This window comes from Sinocyclocheilus anshuiensis, unplaced genomic scaffold (genome assembly GCF_001515605.1).
Source record: "Sinocyclocheilus anshuiensis isolate Anshui unplaced genomic scaffold, SAMN03320099.WGS_v1.1 scaffold2571, whole genome shotgun sequence".
NCBI classification, from domain to species: Eukaryota; Metazoa; Chordata; class Actinopteri; order Cypriniformes; family Cyprinidae; genus Sinocyclocheilus; species Sinocyclocheilus anshuiensis.
Window position 1 is genome coordinate 182214 of NW_015560621.1, and position 17045 is coordinate 199258.

Here is a 17045-nt window from a genome sequence, read left to right on the forward strand (position 1 = left end):
TATATACACACACACTGTTATAAAATGTCGTTTTAAATATCTTTAGAAAATATATAATCATATACACGAACAAACGACAACACAGTAACACAGCCTTGCATTACAAAGGACTACATAAACTAAAAATATATGTCACACTTAATATTTGGAGGTGTACTTCAGTCAAATTTAATGACTGTTAATTTATTAATTGGGCGTGACCCAAAAATGATCCCGCTATGCTAGGCTAGTGAAAACCTTGAAGCAAGTCCTCTATCGACTGAAATACAGACATCTGTCCTGTCTAAATTATAATGCAAACAATTGATGAAAACACAAAAATAAGATACGCACAAGGAATGTGAGAATCGACGCGATATACAAAACTATTAGGTACTGGAGCACTTGGAAGAGTAGATGGAGCAGATGAAAGATGCGGTTGCTGCCTCTGCTTGGTCGGCGCTGGAAGATGGAGCGCACCCGGAAAAAACAAAATGAAGCGCGGAACCAACAAACGAGAAGAACGCGTGAGATCGGAGCCACACAGATGTTACACCGGATGCAGAGGATTTCAAGTACTGCTCACAGAGCCAAATGACCTCCAGCTCCCCCTCTCTGGATGTCCAGCTCCACCTCTGTGTGAACTAATGGGTGGAGTTATGTTTAGCGATAGGGTAAGGGGTAGGGTTAGGGAGTGGTTGGGTGTCTAGCTCCACCCATTACATCCAGCGAGGGGGAGCTAGAGCTCCAGCTCCTCCCATTTGGCTCTGCAGAGCACCCTCTCGAGGATTTTGATAGGTATGTGGTGGTTGTGGCCAATAAATATTTATTATTTATAATTACTATTTATTATAAGTATTTATTATGTATATGGTTGTATGTGGCTGCAGTCATGCACCTTTTTAAGTAAGCTGATTTTATACAGGTACGGTGAGTTTATTACATCAGTTCACAAGGTCACAAGTTCAAATGTTATTTGTCTCATATTGGAAACCAATGAGTGAGCTACAGAAATTAAGCAATCTAACAGATTCCAAAGTATTCAGACCCTTCTCAAAGTATTTGGGACTACTTGTCCCCAAAGCCCCGCCCCCTTGTGCTGTGATTGGCCAGCTATCCAATACGTTGTGATTGGCCAGATACCTCAAGCGTGAGATAGAAATGTTACGCCCCTCACATACTGTTGCTGCTGTGTCCGGCCGGAGCGACGAGACAAAACATTAAAACCCATTACAAACGAGGCATTTGTTGCATCCAAGCACCCTCTCGAGGATTTTGATAGGTATGTGGTGGTTGTGGCCAATAAATATTTATTATTTATAATTACTATTTATTATAAGTATTTATTATGTATATGGTTGTATGTGGCTGCAGTCATGCACCTTTTTAAGTAAGCTGATTTTATACAGGTACGGTGAGTTTATTACATCAGTTCACAAGGTCACAAGTTCAAATGTTATTTGTCTCATATTGGAAACCAATGAGTGAGCTACAGAAATTAAGCAATCTAACAGATTCCAAAGTATTCAGACCCTTCTCAAAGTATTTGGGACTACTTGTCCCCAAAGCCCCGCCCCCTTTTCCTCTTTTGTTTAATTTCTGTTTTTGTTACACTTTTTTTGAACACTGTTTTTGAACACTGCCAACACCACATCGCATGTTTGGTTGTATTGTAGAAGTATTGCATAACAGCACAGGCGCATTGTAACGTTTCATTATATATATTTCTTACTGTTCTGTAATGGTTCACTTGGTACATTCCATTGGATACATTTAAAAACTGACGATTTAAACTGGTAATACTAAGTTTAAATGGACTATTCAGTGTGGACTATTTCACAGTACAGTTTTTGTCTGTTAACCCGTCCTTGAGTCCGCAAATTAACAGCTTTACAGAAAAATAAGAGTTAAAGGCCTCATATGGTGAGAAAACACTCTTTTCAGACAAAACTGGCTTTGTAAAAACTTTCACTGATTTATTTTACTCCTTCATTTGGCTTCATGCATATACTGTAAAATAATACTGATCTAAACTGTAAAAGGAATAAACGGCATACAATATGACCACCTAGACAAGTCATACAATATTTGACTCAAATAGATTTTAATTCGTAAAAATATTTAATTGTAAAATGTTTCATATATATATATATATATAAAATTGAAATCGCATCATATGACCCCCTTTAACACAAGCAAACAGTTTGATCATTTCATGAGAAATGTATTAAGTCTATATATCCATTAAATGTCATTAGAGAATCTGTTTCTCATGTGCAGTGCTTTTCTCAAAAGGACTTCAAAAACCAGCCTGATTCACAAAATGTGCCACCAAACATAAAGCCTTTGTTGTCTGATGCTGATGGTTTAAACTCATTATCTTCTATAAGCTACAAAATAAGCGGAAGATTGAATCAATGCAAGACTTACAGTATTCTGGAATAGAGACAATACCTTATAAATAATGTGTGTTCTCGCTTCGGTTCATGCAAAAGTATAGAATTGGATCTGAAGACATTGCTAATTGCATAATTATTTCTTAATAAGTGAAACTTTAGGTAAAGTTTTATTATAAATTATTTTTATTTTTCCCATGAAGTTATCAAAAAATAAAGCGGTTTTCCATACATGAAAATGCATGCTGATCAATGGCAGCTGAGTTCAGTTCTAATTTTCTTGATTCATTATAAAATTGTTTTATTATATCAGAATTTGAATCAGACCCAAATTTAGACCACTAAACTGATTCATGATTCATAATCTTAGAACGAAATATCAGAACTGAACATATGTGGTCTAAAATAACATGTGACAATGTGAGTAAATTGTTCAGGGATTTTAGATCATTTCTTCTTAAATCCTATTACCATCCCATAGCCTAAATTTGCTCATTTAAGTTCTTTACTTGCCTTTTTTGTTGGTGGTAAAATACTTGGAGTCAGTCATTCTGACAGTTTCTCAGATCTGAAGAGGAGAAGAGAAAATGATTTAAAGTCAACATAAAGCATATTTACATAACATTTTATCAATGCATAAAATCAGCAAAATAATCTCAAAATATCCTTGATTGCCAACTGGCAATTTTCATGAAATTAGAATACAGATACAAATTTGAAACATTCCCAGTTTGCAGAGGAAATCATCAGGGACAGTTATATGGTTCTGTAACCATAAAGGCTGCTGTGTAATTTTCCCCCTTTTAACAAGTTTAAAATGTTTCATATATATACACACTGTTATAAAATGTTTTAAATATCTTTAGAAAATATATAATCAGCTTATTTGTAATAAAAACAATATTGTAATAGTTTTTTTAAAATGCTTTTCTCTGTATGGCCGGCCATCAAAGGAAAAGATGTTTTTTGGATGCTGATTGCTGTCTAAATGGTCGGTCATCAGTGCAGCAATTTGTGTATGTATAGAGACAAAAGAATGTTTTTGATGCTGATTGCTGTCTGAATAACTGGCCATCTGTGAATGTATGGAGTCAAAAAAGGGGGTTTTGGAGGCTGTAAAAGTTTTTTTTTAAGAGTGAGATTTTGTGTGATGTTCTAATGATAGCACTAAAACTGTGATGCCATTTTATTTAAAGTTATTAAATAAAAACACCTTTTAACACCATGAAACTGTAATTATTTTACATTTACAGTAAATGTAATTTTTTTTTTCTTGGAGGGGTGAGGTTTCTAAGTCACAACTTCTTGCTACTGGGGTTCCTCAAGGCTCAGTGCTTGGACCACTTCTCTTCTCCATCTACATGTTGTCATTAGGATCTGTCATTCAGAAGCATGGCTTTTCTTATCACTGCTATGCTGATGACACTCAAATCTACTTCTCATTCCAACCAGATGATCCGACGGTAGCTGCTCGCATTGCAGCCTGTCTGAGAGATATTTCTAGCTGGATGAAGGACCATCACCTTCAACTCAACCTTACTAAGACAGAACTGTTTGTGGTGCCAGCAAACCCATCGTTTCATCACAGCTGCTCTATACAGCTAGGTTCATCAACCATAACTCCTTCCAGGACAGCCAGAAACCTAGGAGTTGTGATCGATTATCAGTTAAGCTTCACAGACCACGGTTCTGTGCTACAACGGCCCGGTCCTGCAGATTTGCCTTATACAACATTAGGAAGATTAGACCCTTCCTGTCAGAGCAAGCCACACAACTTCTTGTCCAAGCTCTTGTTCTCTCCAGACTGGACTATTGTAATGCTCTCTTGGCGGGCCTTCCCGCATGCACTATCAAGCCTCTGCAACTGATCCAGAATGCAGCAGCGAGAGTGGTCTTCAATGAGCCAAAAAAAGCTCACGTTACTCCTCTCCTCATCAGGTTACACTGGCTACCAGTAGCCGCTCGCATCAAATTCAAGGTACTGATGCTTGCCTTCAAGACCACCACTGGTGCTGCACCAATATACCTAAACTCGCCAGGTCAAACTTATACGCCCTCCAGAAGCTTGCGTTCTGCAAGTGAACGGCGCCTTGTGGTGCCATCCCAAAGAGGAACAAAATCACTCTCACAGACCTTTTCCTGGACTGTGCCAAAAAAAAACCTAGCTATGTGTACTGTGCTAAACTAACTGAGACTTGTCATGGCACCTGTATACTGTTGTTCTCTCGTTGGTCTGATTGTTTCTATTGTTCTCATTTGTAAGTCGCTTTGGATAAAAGCGTCTGCTAAATGATTAAATGTAAATGTATTTTAAAATAAAAAAACAATGGTTTAACATGTGGTGCATGTAAAAGTAGGCTAACTAATCGCTTTCTCTAGTCCTCAGATCCTGAGGTTCCAGGCAAAAAACGTATATATATATATATATAATTTTTAATGACTAAAGATAGTCATTCAAATTAGGATATTGGGTCCTCAGAGTCAAACGGCAGTGGCGTTTGAGAACTTTTCTTTAAATAAATAAATAAAATCTTTCATCAGTTAAGCCCAATTAGATATGAATATTAAAAGGTAAGGTCAATGTTTTATCAAGTTATTATTATTTTTACATTTAGATACATAGCCTACATAAGGCAGAAGGCACAGAAAATGAGGGTTTAGAGTTTTCCTCTTAAAATCTGGAATTTTTTTATATTTTGCTTAAAATAAGTAGGCCTATCAACTAAAAACAATCAAATAATGTACATAATAATCAAAACCCTCTCATCATGAGCAGAAAACAAAGTTAACTAGTAGTTTCAAAATGTAGGTTTTCTTTCCTTGCCATCTAGCCAACAAATACATTTTCCAATTATAAAAATTATGTTTGTTTTAAAATGCTCTTAACATGCTGATTTTTTTATTTTTAGTTTTTTTTTAATTTTATTAGACATTAAAGACATAACGTGCAACATTTATAACTTTAACAAACATCCAAAAAGATAACACAATTAAAGGAATGGGTTTACATTACATAGAAAAAATAAAAATAAAAATCAATAATAATACTTAAAGAAAAAAAAGACAGCATATACCCATTTTCAAGTAACTTCAACTCTTTAGCGAATAAAATTGTATCTCTACATTTTTTGTTATCAATACATTGGAGAGACTCAAAATACAAATGAAAATCAGTCATAAAGACCTTCAAACAGGGTTTAGAACTATTTCTTTTACTTTTATGAATATGAAATTTACCAAATAAAATCATTAGATTCATCATAAAATTGACAGATGCATTTTTTGATTCAAAATATAAGATAACATCTTTGGATGTTAATTCACAATTATAACCAGATTTCTGTTGAATATATATAGATAAATCTCCCCAGGATTTTTTGGAATGGTAACATTAAAAAAAAAAAAAAAGTAGAATTATTTCTGGCTGATCTGAACAAAATGAAAATTTTTCATCAATATCCATACATTTTGATAAAGTATAGTTACTAACATAAATATTATGAAGTACTTTCAGATGTATTTCCCGAAGTTTGTTAGATATACAAAACCGAAAGGGAAGAAGCCAAGCTTTTTTCCAAATAATCTCTGGAAAACAAATGTTCCAGAAAAATGTCCCTCTAGGCTTAATAGATCTCTTTTCATAAAATAGATTTCTAATAAATTTATTTGTGCATTTTTTACTGTTAATGTCCACCCCATTTAAATTAAGAACGGGTTCAATTCTACAAATGTTAAGGGACAACATATGGCTTCTCATTAACATCAATAAACCTGTGGGAATGGCGTTTATCACTATTATCATTTAATAGGAAATGCCCATTTATTCATACAATTTTCATAAGAAAGCAACTCGGCTGACTGATCAAAAAGGTCAGATAAAAAATAAATTCCTTTATCCATCCAACTCTGTAAATAAAGAGATTTCCGGTTAACTAATATGAACATTATTCCACAAGATTGCTTTATGTGGAGAAAAGTTATGCACATAACATAACTTCCAGGCCTTGACTCTTAACATGCTGATTAAAAGTGTAGATGGAAAGAAATGTCGTCACAAACATGGTTTGCACGGTCAGAGTCATATACAAGTAAAAATAACTATATTTGCAGCATTGTTGTTTTCTGCGAAAGTATCAGTGCAGCTCGCGTCTTTATAGAGAAGCAACGCTCACGGGAAGGGCTTGCATGAAGCACGTTTGGCTCTAAATAAACATATTAGAGGATATAACGCCGAAAGATCATTACAGTAAACGACCCTGAGCGCTTGAGGCGTGTCCCAAGCGGTCCGCCATTTGAATACGCCTGCTCGAGCTCGACACTCTCCCTTTTCCACTGCTTTACACCCATTTCTCGAGACTTCTTCTAATCTGAGGTGTGAACGACCAGTGCTAAAACAGGGGTATTTTCAGTTGGGTGAACTCAAAGAGGGTGGGAGGTGGGGGGGTTGGCCAGCCTAGATTTATAAGGACTGGTCTAGGAAAGTCATAGCCTCACTAGGATCACTAGGATGCAACGTTCAGTTTGAGAAGTAACATATGAAGGGGTCATTGAAGCATTCGCTCAGCCGATTCATTCAGACGATGGACTCATTTGAGAACTAATCACTGTGTTGCGAAGAGGCGCAACGGCTCTGCTGTGAATTGGTTTGAAACTAGCCTATTTTCGTCGACTATAGAGCAAAATCGGACAATACTGTGTCTAAAATGTAAGTTACTTCATTTAAACTTCTCGTGAAAGGAAATCCTGCATAGTGCAACTCCGGAGCATGTTATATGCTATAGTCTCCTTCACTACTTTTTAAAAAAAGTTGGATTAAGCATTATTTTTTATTTTTAGCGTTAAACAAACAACACAATACCTTGTTTTAAACAAATCTTGTTCACAGCTATCAAAAACAGTATGAAGTAATTAAATTGCTTAAATGATAATTGCCAAATATAAATTAAAGAAGTATTGCGTGCTTCTGTGGTGACTCTTGGATTCAGCGTTCTGTTGAGAATCATACAAATGTCCGTAGATCAGCATAAACTCTGAGTTGACTGAACTAACTCAAGACCACGCTACTATTATTTCTTTTTGGAAATGTAATTTTATTTATTTTTTTAGCAGAACTACCACACAACAATCACAATTCACACTTGAAGGGAGAGGACAGTGAGAACACGAGGGATCCAAAACCCTGCAGAGTGAAACAGCATGATACTGAAGAACAAAGAGGTTTGTGTCTGTTCTTGATCCTTCATTAGTGCTGCCGAAGACCATGATATCAGCTTCAGGAAACTTACTGGATTTAGTGGTCAAAGTCAGAAAATCATTAGAGTGCTTCTGGTTTTGAAATTTCATATACATTTTGGGAACAGAAAAAGCCCAAAATAGTGAAAATTTGCATGGCAATTGTTGATTCTGAAAGCCCTTTCACACAAAACACGAACTGAACCAGTGAACTATCTTGATAAATGCAGTCTTTACCTGTTGCAAAGTTTTTGTGACTTTAATAAAACAGCATATTTTGTTGTTGTTGTAAACTCCAACTGTAGCTCACTGCAAGATAATTATTTGATAGTAAAGACACTGAAGATTAGAGAACAGGATGTCATTTCATTAAGCAAAAAGAAGTTTTCTCATAAGAGCAGGGTATTTAGTATCCTGAAACCTCTCTTCCATTAACATCCATTAAAATTTGTCCTCGTCTCTCTGCCAGTAATTCAGTTGCTTCAAAAGAATGTTCAGTTTAACATTTACTCATTCTTATACTAAAAGTAATGTAGAAAAGAATTAGAGACATTACAAGGCAGCTGTAATCTGTCCCAGAATTTTCACAATCTCTCATTGTGTGTGTGTGTGTGTTTTCTCTAACCATGCAGAATCACTCTAGGGCAGTGGTTCTCAACCGGGGGCCCACTAGGGAGCCTCAGGAAACTTCCAAATTGGCCTTAAGATGATGGAAAAAAAAGGCCCTTTCACACAAAACACGAACTGAACCAGTGTATTCATTCCTATAAATCCATTCATACCAGGCACAAGTATTTTCTTGAAGCGACCCTGTTTTTATTCAGACAGTGTGTCCACTCCAGTAAGTTATCATTTTTGTGTCATATGTCCAGCACTGCTGCAGTTTCTGGTGGTGTTAGTGCACTGAATTCAGCATTAAAGACTTGAAGTTGCCGTTGCCTTTGTACTCCACACATATGAGCAGAAACCCAAAAATGACTTTGAATAAAACATTTGCATTTCATGAATGCGTTGAAGTACTTCAGTGCGAGTTGTTTGCATAAAGCTATTTCAGTCATGCAAGACCAACTTGTATCTGTTTGAATGTGGAAATAACAATTATAAAAAAACTGCTTGCCAAACTCACATTTCAATAACATATTTCAAATCAGCTATAAAATAAGTTATGAGCTGCTGTCTCATGGTGTTTCATATGGTCAAATAATGTTAAAAAGATATATTTCAGGACAGTTCAGCCAATTGTATTGGCTGTGTGTTTTCTAACCTTGGAGAATCGCTGTAGGGCAGTGGTTCTCAACCAGGGGCCCCAGGGCCCACTAGGGGGCCTCAGCAAACTTCCAGGGGTCCTTAAGATGATATAAAATGCTTTAAAATAAGCTAAAACAACTAAAAATCGAGATGAAAACTGGCATAAGATTGTGTTTTTCTTTCTTCTCCTTCCTTTTTTAAACTCTCATTAAGTAGAAAATGTGGAGAAATTGCCATATTTCTCAGTAAAAAATTAATGTTTTTTTTCAATCCATATCCTATAAATCACAAAGTGAAGTCAAATTTTTTTTTAATCTTTCTGCAGTTTCTCTCACTTTTTTTTTTTTTTTTTGTGAAAGGGCCTTTAAAAAAATTTTTACTCATTCTTATACTAAAAGTAATGTAGAAAAGAATTAGAGACATTACAAGGCAGCTGTAATCTGTCCCAGAATGATTGTTTTTAGCATTACAAATCATGCTCATAAAAATGCTCATATTTGTGCAGTCATTGCACATCAAACGATCCAAGTTTGATGGTATTAACAAGATAAGATCTTTGTGTTGAAAGTTCATCAAATTTGGTCTTTGGTTTTAATTTGACATTTGCCTCTCTTTTGATTTATAATGATATCATATGTTTATTTTAGACCTGATGGATGCGAACAAGAAAGGAAAAAAAGTGTCGCCGGCTCTCTTCACACAAGAATTCATACTAGAGACAAGCAGAAACACAAAAAAGCCATTAGGCTGCAGGCGGGGATCCACGCTGAAGATAAACTGCACACATGTGATCAGTGTGACAAGAGTTTTGCACACAAAAGACACCTTAAGGAACACATGATAATCCACACTGGAGAGAAGCCACACACATGTGATAATTGTGAGAAGAGTTTCACGTGCAAAGAAGACCTTAAGAAACACATGAAAATCCACACTGGAGAGAAGCCGCACACATGTGATCATTGTGAGAAGAGTTTCACGTGCAAAGAAGACCTTAAGAAACATGAAAATCCACACTGGAGAGAAGCCGCACACATGTGATCAGTGCGGGAAGAGTTTCACGTGCAAAGAATACCTTAAGAAACACATGAAAATCCACACTGGAGAGAAGCCGCACACATGTGATCAGTGCGGGAAGAGTTTTTCACAAAAAGCACACCTTAAGGAGCACATGAAAATCCACACCGGAGAGAAGCCGTACACATGTGATAAGTGTGGGAAGAGTTTCCAACAAAAAGACAGCGCTCTGAGACACATGAAAATCCACACTGGAGAGACGTCGTACACATATGATCAATGTGGGAAGAGTTTTAACGTCAAAAGAAGCCTTTTATCACACATGAAAATCCACAAAGGAGTGAAGCTGCATGCATGTGATGAGTGTGGGGAGAGATTCAGATGCAAATTACAACTTAGGCAACACATGACAATCCACACTGAATACAGGCCGCACACATGTGATAAATGCGGGAAGGGTTTCACGCGCAAAGAACACCTTCAAAGACACATGATCATCCACACTGGAGAGAAGCCGTATACTTGTGAGCAGTGCGGGAAGAGTTTCGCATTAAAGCAGTCCGTTAAAAGCCACATGTTGGTTCACACTGAAGAAAAGCCGCACACATGTGATCAGTGTGGGAAGGGTTTTTCAAGCAAAATAGGCCTTATGGTACACATGACTATCCACACTGGAGAGAAGCCACACGCATGTGATCAGTGCGGGAAGAGTTTTGCACTCAAACAATCCCTAAAGGAACACATGAAAATTCACACCGGAGAGAAGCCACACACATGTGATCAATGCGGGACGAGTTTCACACAAAGATCACACCTTACGGTACACATGAAAATCCACACTGGAGAAAAGCCACACACGTGTGATGAATGTGGTATGAGTTTCACACACAGTTCCACTCTAAAAATACATCTACATACCCACTCTGAAAACAAACCGTTTTACTGTGATCAGTGCGGCAAAGGTTTTATTCTGAAATCAGCCCTGAAGAGCCACCAGAAAGTTCATGCTAAAGTCAGAAATTATTCGTGTCTTTTGTGTGAAAAGAGTTTTAGTCTGCTGAGTGTTTTTAAACTGCACCAGAAAAGACACAGCTCTGTAAAGTCTTTTATGTGCTTTGAGTGTGGGAAGTCCTTTTTTACAAATTCTGAACTGAAACAGCACCAGATAGTTCACACTGGGGAGAGACCTTACAAGTGTTCGCACTGTGACAAGAGATTCTCTCTGTTAGGAAACATGAAAACACATGAGAGGATCCATACTGGAAAGAAGCCGTAAACGCTGCCCAACAAGTGAGAAGAGTTTTAATAAATTAGCTTCTCTACGCAGTCATACAACAACAAAAACAAATCTATGCAACAGATTTAAGCTATCTTCTGTATAAATCTGTCCTAACCAGCCACAGTTTGTGTAAGGATGAGGATCAACATCATTCACAGTGTCACAGTGAACCATGTTCATCTTCATGATCACCAGTTTCAAGTGTGAGCTTCATATAACCTCAAAGATGGAGTTCCTCCCAAAAGAAGTTTTATTCTTAAATTTCACATATAATTTTCTCATGCATGACTGTTAGTTCATTTATTCTCTTTTATGAAAGAAAAAAAGTAGTTTACAAAATGTTATAGTGCTAGCATATGTATTTTTTAACTTGTTTGTTATACTTGGAACATGTAGCTATTCTGCCACTTATGATATATTTACCATTTTCCAATGCAAGGTATAGCTACTATCAAGTAACTTTGCAACTGGTGACTGCTTCTCTTGTCTTCTTGTCTTGAGATGTTTTGGTTATCTTTTAAGTCTATAAAAGATAGAGATCTTTTTCATTAGTTTTTACTTTTACTTGTTTTTCTCTTTTTTTGTATTTGTTTTAATTACTCATTGATTAAACTCTTTTTATCTAACTTTTTGTCCATTTGTATTGTTCGTTAATTCTATTTGCATCAAGAATAAACAACTTCATTTTAGTGAGGTGCACTTTGGATTGGGTTTCATCCAATGCACATGCCCACCAACTTCTCCAACTTCTGTTGCTATGATCAGATGCTTAACTGCCCTTTTGCCATTTCTGTCATTTCTGTTGTGTGTTTGTTGAGAGATTAACATGTAGCACATATTTACATTCTCATCTAAACCCCAATCCCAGTAGCACTGGTAGCATCACAGTGTGTGCAGCGGTTTCTTTTTATCCCTGGACAAAAAACAAAGAACTTAGCAGTGAGTATATTGGGGTCTTTGGTGCTGCCTGTTTGTAAATCGGGACAGCTGTATTACTATAGGCTATTAAAAGGACATCAACACAAAGTGCACTGTATAGGTCTAACAATCTCACTTCCATGGCAGAAACACCAAAATGTGTAAATATGTCCACAGTTTACGCCCATACGTCTTTTAGGAGTGTATAAATACATTCGCGTATGATAACTTATTTCCACAACTTTCTGTCATGCCTCCTCATGAAATGGCATCTAGTCAGTGTGCACTTGTACCATTGCAATCAAGCAATGATGTAATTTTTGTCACACTCAACCATTTACATTTACATTTAGTCATTTTGCAGACGCTTTTATCCACAGCGACTTACAATTGGGGTTTCAACCAAGTGAACTTGAGACTAAACCATACTTTGAATCACGCACAAACATTTTTACATGTCTAAAATAGTATATATGGATATAAGCGTTTCAAAGAACATTTTGTATAAAACAAGATCTAAAAAGAAAATTTAAAGCATAAATACAAGATTTGTCTGATACCTTTAATTAAATGCTGAAAAAATCTAAACCTTTTTAATTGCATTTAATATTTCATCTAATATAAACATAAAAAAGAGCATTATGTTGCAAGAATAAGAGTTTATAGACCAAAATATATGAAATAAATATGAAAACAAGTCATATATATATATATATATATATATATATGCTATGTGTGTGTGTATGTATGTATGTATATTATAGCTTTAGTCATATATAAATTATAGCTCAAAGAGCCCATATTTTCTTGTGCATTTAGTATTTCCCAGTAACATTATTAATATTAACTGTACTATACTTTTATCTGTAAAAATAAAAATGCATGAAATGCACATAAATTGATTTTGAAGTTTGACATTACTGTCTGACGTTATTGCTTTTAATTTTTATTGTGAAAAGTAGTTTTCTTGACATCTTTAGAGTCCGTCCATTAGAAACAGTGGTCAATAGAACAGAACAGAATATTTTATACTGTAGACTACCCCAGTACAGTAGATGGCAGTATGAACCTATTTTGTTGCCAATGAGCACACAGAAGAATCACGCTAGAAAAGCATTGGGACAGGCTGTGAGTTGTGTGACCCTTGAATCTTGCATTGTTTTTTTTTGTGCAGTGTAATTTTCTGCCAAAATTGTCTTAACATTATGAAAATATTATTATTAAAAGACTCTATCATTTTTAGAACGCTTTGTTGATGTCTGAATTGTCAAGTTCGCCGTGTTCACATCTGCATTGATCCCAGTGTATGCGTGTAATGGCAGAGCGAGGAGCTCATTTAACAACAGCGGCTTCAGCTGAAAACAGACCGTCCATATTCGAGGTTTTAGCTCAGGACTCTTTGATGAGTGCTGTTAAACCTGCATTACTTCATGCTGTGAAGGTATGCTTACGCATTTACTGCATTTGCCACCAATGTACAATAGATTACATTATGGTATAAGATTAATCTTGCCTCTAAACATCTGTCGGTTACACTTTACTTGAAGGGGTGTGCATAAGACTGACATGACACCTTCATAATCATGACATGACACATGTCATGAATATGAAGGTTTTTTATTTATGTTTATGACAACTGTCATTAAGTGTCATTCGCTCAGTTATGTCATTTTTAATGCAAATATGACATTATTTGACCTAACCCTAACCTAACCCTACCCTTACCCCTAACCATAGCCCATAACAAAGACATCTCAAACAATGTCATCTTTGCATTAAAAATTACATAACTGAGCGAATGACACTTAATGACAGATGTCATAAACATGCATAAAACCTCCTTCATATTCATGACATGTGTCATGTCATGATTATGAAGGTGTCATGTCAGTCTTATGCACACCCCTTCAAGTAAAGTGTTACCCATCTGTCTTTGCCTCGTGCTGTAATGAAGTGAAGCCCAAGAACTTGGGCTGTGTGCTTAAATACGATACTAGCAGTGCACTGTAAGCAGGTGTTCTGTGGCCAAATTCGGCTCATATGCATGGAATAACTTAGGACCCACAGTATTTGCACAATTACACAATGTAGTGAGTTCAACTTGACCTTTCATCACCAGTGTGAAGAATAAACCAGGCTGAATTGGACTGCCTGAAGCTATTTACTCAAAACTGTATTCAAAAACACAAAATAAACAAATTTGTAAGCATAGACCTTGGATTTCAAACTTTTTGATGCCATAGACACCCAAATATGATCTTCGTCATGTGACGGATCCACATGATAAAACGTAAAAGACATCTATAGAGTTTCTTGTATAAAGATGCAATTTATTTTGTGAAAAATACTTAGTTTTGGAAAATATTTAGTTTATATTAAATTAAATTTTACACTATTTTTCTACTTAATGTAGTCCTGTACTGTTGTACATTATGTATTTATTTACTTAATCTTTTTTTAAATTTTTTTTTATAATTTGTAATTTTTTTAAATCTTATTTTTTATTTCTTTTTACATTTCTTTTTTTCTCTAAACTGTTCCATGGACCCCCTAGCATGCAAACATACTTCTATTGTTTTATATATTTAAAAAATAGTTATAAAAATAGTAATAAAATAAACTTTACAGTATTTACTGGCATTGAATACTCCTGATGTGTAGACCCTGCCTTTGTCCACAGATCCTTGCTACGTCTAACCCCGCTCGCTATGGATTTCTTTGGCAGAGGTTTGATGAGATTTATGCTATCCTGGACGTGTTATTGCAGCATCATTTCCTTTCCCACACCAGCGCCTCATTTTCGGAGAATTTCTACGGTCTGAAACGTGTAGGAGAAGACGGCACACGTGCAGCTCATCTGGGACTCCGGCGCAGACAGCACTGGCGCTCTTTGTTCCTACTGGCCCTCCTTCCTTACCTACACACCAAACTGGAAAAAGTCCTGGCTCGACAGAGAGATGAGGACGATTTCTCCATCCGCTTGCCGCAGTCCATCATGCAGAAGTTGTACAGGGCTTTTTTGGCTGCGTACCCCTTTGTGTGCATGGCCTGGGATGGCTGGGTCTTTTGCCATCAGCTTTTGTATGTTTTCGGCAAAACACGGACACATTCTCCGCTTCTGTGGCTGGCAGGGGTTAAACTCTCATATCTCACAGCTAATGACATACACAGCCTAGATCTCAAGCCATCAGGCCCGGCACTGAGCCCCAGTCAAAGGTAGGTTATTTAGAGTCTATACTAAATTATTTTCTTGAGGTTTACCAAAATATAAAGATGTTTAATTAAAGCAAAAATCTCTTGTGTTTTCAGCTTTGGAGAGAAATTTCAGCGTCTGGTCTCTACGGCAGTTGGTGGTTTGGCTGTGTCTCTTTCAACCAGCCTCTCGATTGGAGTGTTTTTCCTGCAGTTCCTGGAGTGGTGGTATTCATCCGAGAACCAGAGCACCGTTAAATCCTTGACCTCCCTTCCAACCCCTCCACCGCCTCTCCACCTGCACAGCCAGGAGACTTCACACACACACATCAAAGTCTGCCCGCTCTGCAGGAAAGTGCGCAGCAATGACACTGCGCTTGCCACTTCAGGCTATGTGTTTTGTTATAAGTGTATATATGTGTACGTTAAAGCCAATCACAGGTGTCCCCTCACTGGCTACCCTTCAGGACTGCAGCACCTCATTAAAATATACACACCTGATGGATAGACAGGTCAAATCTGTTTAATTTGGTTTCCAAGATGCATTATTAATGTGGATCTGTCTGATTTTACATAATTATTGCACATTGTTCAGGTGAACAACAGGTTTAGTGTTAATTGTTATTCTAAAGAAGGCTAAAAAGCTTTTAAGTTAATACAATTTGTTTAATTAAATTATATATAATAATGGACTATTATTTTATGAAATGTGTAAATATTACATTTGTACAGATAACATCATTGCCGACTCTTATTCGAGAGTCACTAGAGAACAGGGGCGTTTCCTCCGAGTAGGCAAGGAAGGCAGTGTCTCCTCAAAATTGTCTCCCCCAAAAAAATAGTACAAAAATAAAACGACGCCAATATTACAAAATATAACATTAAAAAGTGTATAAATCATTTTTCTAAAAGAAACTTTGTCCAACCATGACACCAGCAGGTAAAATTGCAGCAGGAGTCCGAGTTTCTCTCGCCTCCCCTGAGCCCATTGAGTTTTAACAGACCACCTAAAGCGTGAGGTGAGTTTGGTGGGGGGTAATTGAGAATGAATGGGGGAAAAATCACGCGAGAGGAGGCAATGCCTCTATCGTGATATGATTGGGTATGACTGGTTATGTTCGGCTGTGATTGGTTCATGCGATAAATCCCGCCTCTTGTGTTCATGCGCGTTTCGCGTTGAACAATATAATGGCATTAATGGGAAGACTCATTTAAAAAAAAAAAGTAAATAAACAACTCACACACTTATATAAAATCACTTTGTTACATAAAAATAAGACTTAAATGGCCTGAAAACATGATCTGTAGGAGTTTTTATTGAGTAATCAGCTTGGTGAAATTTAAAGTAAATCTATAGGCATAGATCTCTGCCACAATTCTGTGCGCGAAAGATATTTTGAGCGCACAAAAGTGCATTTTGCATTTAAAATAAGTTTGTGGATGTGTGCAGACCTTTTTTTGCGCGTGCAACGTTTCACTAGCTTGCTCCCTTGATGCCCGCCCTCAGTGCTCTCTAAATGCCAACGGCTCGCTTGCTCAACACAACCCAGCGTTACTTACAATATGCCATAATTCCAGCCAATCAGAGACGAGGCTGCTAAATTCTGATTGCCTGCCTTGACAACCATTCACAACATTTTTTGCATTACCACGACAGCAGAAGAGGAAAAATACAGTGCATGCCTAATTATTATGCAAGTTGATATTCTGATTATATTTTTTTCCAAGCACATTTTACCAATTACAAACATCATCAATCTTAATACCTACTATTAATTTTGTAT

The 17045-nt window shown here is 36.7% G+C and overlaps 2 protein-coding genes, 1 long non-coding RNA gene and 1 pseudogene across 4 annotated transcripts in view; 3 read left to right on the top strand and 1 right to left on the bottom strand.

Annotated features, from left to right (window-relative positions):
• The window catches only part of ap2b1 (adaptor related protein complex 2 subunit beta 1), a 61093-nt gene extending 58143 nt beyond the window's left edge, over positions 1–2950 (bottom strand). The window contains exon 1 of the mRNA XM_016478269.1: positions 2889–2950. Coding sequence (XP_016333755.1) covers positions 2889–2925 — 37 coding nt within the window. The 5' untranslated portion in view covers positions 2926–2950. The remainder of the gene's footprint in view (positions 1–2888) is intronic.
• Positions 2951–6881: 3931 nt separating this feature from the next.
• Positions 6882–8286, top strand: LOC107681877 (uncharacterized). The gene is made up of 3 exons (XR_001633310.1): positions 6882–7080; positions 7482–7592; positions 8240–8286. It is a non-coding gene; the product is annotated as an uncharacterized LOC107681877 (long non-coding RNA).
• A 1056-nt stretch (positions 8287–9342) lies between these two features.
• LOC107681882 (gastrula zinc finger protein XlCGF57.1-like) lies at positions 9343–11623 on the top strand (annotated as a pseudogene).
• A 1509-nt stretch (positions 11624–13132) lies between these two features.
• On the top strand, positions 13133–16080 carry LOC107681885 (peroxisome assembly protein 12-like). 2 transcript variants are annotated; one of them, XM_016478253.1, is made up of 4 exons: positions 13133–13197; positions 13313–13510; positions 14750–15285; positions 15379–16080. In XM_016478253.1, exons 2-4 carry the CDS (start codon positions 13376–13378, stop codon positions 15767–15769), a joined length of 1062 nt encoding a protein of 353 aa, XP_016333739.1. In that variant the 5' UTR covers positions 13133–13197; positions 13313–13375; the 3' UTR covers positions 15770–16080. The 2 variants fall into 2 exon arrangements, with proteins under 2 accessions (XP_016333739.1, XP_016333738.1); XM_016478252.1 differs by having other exon boundaries at positions 13181–13510.
• The last annotated feature ends 965 nt before the right edge of the window (positions 16081–17045 follow it).